General features: G+C 35.7%; 1 protein-coding gene across 1 annotated transcript; it reads left to right on the forward strand.

The window, feature by feature from the left end:
• Positions 1-1187: 1187 nt before the first annotated feature.
• Positions 1188-5488, forward strand: LOC137715630 (protein DETOXIFICATION 42). The gene is made up of 14 exons (XM_068454975.2): positions 1188-1436; positions 1955-2157; positions 2597-2718; positions 2802-3011; positions 3140-3330; positions 3447-3582; positions 3688-3784; positions 3916-4016; positions 4141-4304; positions 4486-4557; positions 4643-4759; positions 4861-4956; positions 5062-5183; positions 5266-5488. Exons 2-14 carry the CDS (start codon positions 2081-2083, stop codon positions 5306-5308), a joined length of 1548 nt encoding a protein of 515 aa, XP_068311076.2. The 5' UTR covers positions 1188-1436; positions 1955-2080; the 3' UTR covers positions 5309-5488.
• Positions 5489-6134: the final 646 nt, after the last annotated feature.

Raw genomic sequence — 6134 nt, forward strand, 5'->3', positions numbered from 1 at the left:
CCAAACTTACGTGTTTTATAGGAGGAAAATTCTCGTTTGAGTGCTGGTGATGTTTGAAAATTTTCGTTTGAGCGATGGTGATGTTTACCAACATATTGATCGTACTTAGAGAGCTTAAGTTGTTAAATTTTTACTTTTTTAGTCAAGTTAGTGGACTACTTTTGATTTAATAATAAGAAAACTAATGAAAATGATTTGAAAACTTTGAATTTTAACGATAAGGACAAAATAAAGGGTAAAGTGAATAGTATCAGGATTGACTTTTTAGTATAAAAATATAGTTTGTCGTTAAAGTGAACAGTACATGAGTTTTTCGTTAAAGTTCTCTTAATAATATTGTACAAATTTAGTTACTTGCTTAATTCGATATGTGTTGAATTTTATTACAAAACGCCTTAATATTATTAGTAATAGAACTATTCATTTATTAGTAATATGTATATATACCCTGTAATGTCAAGTCAAGTCTTCAAAATTTTCGAGTCGGGTCAGCTACCCATTACTAGTCTTACTAATATTGTCTTTACTTAATCACCAACAAAATCTAACATGTGTTAAATTTTAACACAAAAAGTCTTGAGTTATTAGGAGTGGAACCCTTCATTTATAAGTAGCAATATTTTTTTTGTCATGTTTCAAACCTGGGATTATATTCTTCAACATAAGTTTTAAGTTTTGTACAACATGTACCATCTCATGTAACAAGTGATGTGTACATGTCAAGTCGATTAATGAATTAATTGTATAAGATGAACGTTCAAAACATAATTTATTTACACGTGGCCACCTATTGACCACGAAGAACCTACTTCAAGACATCAATGAAGCTCGAATAAAGAAAAGTAATAGTGTAAATATGAATTTTGGAAGCATTGCAAGAAGAGCTTAAGGATTGGTTTGGTATTGCTGTGTTTTGAAAAAAAATTGCTTTTATTGTGCTGTGAGATAAGCAACTGTGAAAAAAGTAGCAGAGTGTTTGGTAAATTTTTTTTGTAAAAGTGCTTTTGAAAAAAAAAAACAGTATTATAGTGTTTGGTAAATTTTTATGTAAATCAGATGTGAAAAAAAGTCGGTTTTTCAAAGCTGGATTTTGCAGCTTCTTATTTTTGGCTTTTTTTATCCAAAACTATGAAAAAAGAGCTGAAGCTGAATGTTTACAAAACATAAAAATAGCTCCTAATTTTTTTTATATCAACTTTTTTCAGAATCACCTAAATACCAAACATGTTTAAATTCTGGCTCTGAAAGCTCTCTCTCTCTCTCTATAACGTACAGAAGAAGGGCCTGCCCCAGTTGGTGTGTTTCTGTTGTGGAGGTCCTTTTCTCTCACGGAATTTGGAATTTGGATTTAAATTCAGCCTTCTTCAATATATACACACACAGAGTTGTTTTTCAAGTTTCAAAGCTCAAGTAAATGAAAGTTTCAAGGCTCAAAGGTCAGTGAGTTTTGGTTTTCATGTGTAAATTTCTGTTAGTTCTTTTTTTTTTTTTTTTTTCTTTGACAAGCTTTAAATTCCTATCTTTAAATTCTCTTGAATTTAATTTTTCTTATAGACTGAGGTTTTTTTTCCTTTAAATTAGAGCGATATCCGAAGAATTATGTAGAGTAGGATGATTTAATTTAATCTAAACTAGGGGAAGGATTCAGAGCACACTGTTCTAGCCACCTTGGCTCCGCCCTGGTTTGCCTAGACTGAGAAATTGGCTGGTGTTTAGTTTCCAAAGCTAATGTGTAGAAGACTTTCATTTGCTTGTTTTGTTTTTAATTGGAATGTTTTGAAACTGTTACAAGTCCTTGAGTTTGAATGTTTGTTTTGAAGGATGGGAATTTCAAGTGTTGAAATGTCTTGTAACCCAACATTCTTTTAGTCTACTTTATTTGGTGGTTCATCTGTAATTTTTTGGGTTTGCAAAGAAACAAGAGTTATGAATTGACAGATACTACAATCTTCAGGGTCTGGAGCACAATTTGTGAATTCTCGTCTATCGATTTTATCGCCATTACTTTGATAATTCTGCTTCCAATAAGCACCTAGTTCTGTAACCACATCCCAGTGAAATATAAATTCATTGATAACTGATGGCAGAAGAAGATGGTTCATATTCATATGGGAACACAAGGAAAAGTCCTATCTACATTTTCTTTAAGGATTGCAGGTATATTATTTCGATCGATTTTATGCATTTTACATTCCTTTTCCCTGTTTAGGAGCCACCTTGGTTTGTAATTAAAGCTTTTGTTAAACTGAACCTAGCAGAAAAGCAGTGAAAAGTGCTTTCTATAAGCAACTCGAGCTTTTTACTCACAACCATTGGCTATGGTGATTTTATTATCCATGGCTAGACCAGCTCAGACTTTCTTACGTCTGATATGTTTGCTCCATGAGCCATATTTTCCAAATGATTTTATTATTGCAATTAAGAGAAAGTAGTTATCATCTCCTTTCCTGACAAATCATGTAGTCCTGCGATTTCCTCGATTAATAAAGTTAAGTGAATTGTAATTACAATTGAAACGACCGAAAAAGATTGTATGTGAATTAATGTACATAGATGGTCTAATCTTATTCTTGGATTCTCTCTCCTTTATGTGTAGATGTGTTCTTAATTTGGACAAACTTGGTTTAGAAATAGCATCAATTGCATTGCCTGCGGCGCTAGCTTTGACAGCTGATCCAATCGCTTCTCTAGTCGACACAGCATTCATTGGCCAAATAGGTACTTTTCTTTCTTTTTTGTATTTTCGTTTTCAACATTGCATATGTTCTTCGATCTGAAATGAATTATCTTAATGTTTAAAGGTCCAGTGGAGCTTGCTGCTGTAGGAGTTTCTATTGCTCTATTTAATCAAGCATCCAGAATTGCAATATTCCCACTTGTTAGTGTCACAACATCTTTTGTTGCTGAAGAAGATACGATTGGAACAGTGAGTCCCGAGGCAAAGGACAGTGATTACCTGGAAACAGGTTCATCAACTAATGGTGAAATGAAACAGTTGATACCAGAAAGCGGTATGCTCCATATCTTTTTCCTAATGTACTTCGTATGCAGTGTGTACAGACTTACAGAATGTGATTGCATTAAGTTTGTAAATGCTTCTTACTTGATAGTTTTATTTTTCTTCAATGTTATTTCTCAGATGCCACTCAGAATGCATACAACTCAAAATCCGTTGCTACAAGCTTTGAAATAGTTACAACCAATCATCAGAAAAGGTATATCCCGTCAGCGTCGTCAGCGATGGTTATCGGCAGCATCCTTGGCCTCATCCAAGCCATATTCCTCATATCTGGAGCAAAACCTCTATTGCACTTTATGGGAGTTGGTTCTGTAAGCTAATCATTTTCTTTTTGGCATATGGTTTTACTTAAATAATTTTTTGTATCAAACGCTAAAATGCTATGTACTCTAATTTCTAATAACAAAAGGAATTATTGTTCGTTTAGGATTCCCCTATGCTAAAACCTGCACAGCAGTACTTGATGCTGAGATCGCTCGGTGCTCCTGCAGTTCTTCTTTCACTGGCTATGCAAGGGATCTTCCGTGGGTTCAAGGATACGAAAACTCCTTTATACGCCACTGGTATACCTTAACGATGTTAAACTTTAGCTTCTGACTGCATCTATTTCACCAGAATAAAACAGTCTTCAGCTTGTTCTAATCCATAAACTATCTGTTTGAATTTAGTGGCAGGAGATGTAACAAATATAATATTGGATCCAATATTTATTTTTGTTTTCCATCTGGGTGTCACCGGTGCAGCTATTGCTCATGTTATATCTCAGTAAGTGTTATCTAACTCCTTTCCCAAGTTTCGTGTTTGTGTTCAGTCCTGTTGTCTTGGTGTGCTTTCTATGGAATTCTACATTGTATGCCAGCTTTGCCTGTTATCGATAAAATGGTCATTGTACGCAGGTACTTGATATGTTTCATACTCCTGTGGAGATTAATGGCTCAAGTCAATCTATTACCCCCAAGTATCAGACATCTCCAATTCAGGCGATTTCTTAAAAACGGTGAGATTTTATTCTGTAATCCTTAGGCCTTGCTTTTAGTGACCCGAAAACATTGGAAGCATTTGTTAAAAGATAGTTAATGTTAATTATGAAGTTTATCCCCATTGGTCTTTCTTTACTCCAGGTTTTCTGTTATTAATGAGGGTCATTGCTGTTACATTCTGTGTGACTCTGGCTGCATCGTTGGCTGCACGTCAGGGACCGACACCCATGGCTGCATTTCAAGTCTGCTTGCAGGTCTGGTTGGCAACTTCCCTTCTAGCTGATGGGCTGGCTGTTGCTGGACAGGTCGGAGATCATTTCGTTAATGCTTGAAACTACTGAAATACTGATATTTACTAAATTAGGCAGATAACCAGTAGAGTTATGTAGTAAATAGATAGAAAGATCAACTTCTTGGCTGTTGAGTTTGGTTAGAACTGATGATGATCAACTGCCTTCGTGCTGAAATTTCCTGCCCCGCTTTCAGGCCATACTTGCAAGTGCATTTGCCAAAAAAGACTACGATAAGGCTACAGCCACTGCATCCCGAGTGCTACAGGTGTGTAAAAAATTTCAAAGAATCAAGTACAGATTTCATATGATGTCAGTTTCTCCAAATATTCGTAACTGCATTTAAACTGCAGCTGGGATTGGTTTTGGGTTTGATGCTCGCTGCCATACTCGGAGTGGGGTTGCAGTATGGAGCAAGATTATTCACAAAAGATGTCAATGTGCTACATCTCATTGGCATAGGCATTCCAGTAAGTCCCTTGTCTCGAAGCAGAACACAATGTTCGACTTACACTTCTTCAATCCTAAATGGCATTTCAATTTGAACTAACAGTCTTCAATCCAAAATCAGTTTGTTGCAGCTACTCAGCCCATCAATGCCTTGGCATTTGTTTTCGACGGTGTCAACTTTGGAGCATCTGATTTCGCGTACTCAGCTTTTTCCATGGCAAGTCTTTAGTCCCTTTCTTGTAATACAAGTAATTATGTGGGCTAATTAGCCTAATTAGTTCCTTGGGATACAAGTTAACTTGATGATCACCATTCTCTCCAGGTTATGGTGGCTATTGTCAGCATCTTAGTTCTGTTTGTACTCTCTTATACCAATGGATTCATTGGAATCTGGGTTGCTTTGACCATCTATATGAGTCTCCGGACATTTGCCGGATTTTGGAGGTATAATCTTACAGTTTTTTGCCCGCGCGCCCTCACAAACACAAAAATTCCCATAACTTACAATTTTGGTATGCAAGTGCAGGATAGGAACAGGAACAGGACCCTGGGAATTCCTCCGGGCATAAATGTGAACCCGGTTTTACTCATTCGAAGGTTAAAACAGTTTTTTTAGCTTCCATTCGTTCCGTGCTGCCGATTTCATTTACACGAAGATAAATCATACAAAAACCAAATCTGCATGTAACTTACAATGTTGGGGAAAATCCTTGATCAAATATTTAGCAAAGCATTTTGTTTTCGTATAAGTTTATGAGTGTAGTTTTGAGAAAGGACTGCACATTCTCTGCATATTTCCCATACAATTGCATCCATGGTGACGGAATAACCAAATTGAAATGAACTTAATTTCATGTAATTGAAATATTAATCAAGATAGGAATCAATCACAGATAAATTCAAGTGCTAACGCAGAAGAAAAACGGGTTAGTAATCTAGCAGTACTTCTGTTTTCAACGTTGAAAAAAATGTAACGAGCTTGAATATCCAAGACAAAGAAAGTAAAATAAATTATTTCGTAAGTGGTCCAGCATCAAATCTAATCATCTCAAAGAAAAGAGAAAAAAAATTGAACAAATCCATACAAAAAATAAAGCAACTTTCCACTTATCCAAATCAAAAAGCAACTTCCCACCTATCCAAATCAAAAAGCCTAACCCACCAAACTTCCTATTGGAGTCCACCTCACCACTAGATTCTCATAACAAGGAAACAGACGAAAGGAGAGGAAAAGCAATGCAGAGACAATCAAAGATAAGAAAGGACCAAGTGTACCACGCTCTACCACCATCTGCCTCTGCAATAATTTATTTAAGATTCTAAGTTGCTCGGGGTTTTAATCGTTAGATCTTGTAACCGTATCTTTGATCAAGAATCCAACGATTGAAAACTCCA

This window comes from Pyrus communis, chromosome 3, assembly GCF_041283825.1.
Source record: "Pyrus communis isolate YQ-2024b chromosome 3, ASM4128382v1, whole genome shotgun sequence".
In the NCBI taxonomy this organism is placed as follows: domain Eukaryota; kingdom Viridiplantae; phylum Streptophyta; class Magnoliopsida; order Rosales; family Rosaceae; genus Pyrus; species Pyrus communis.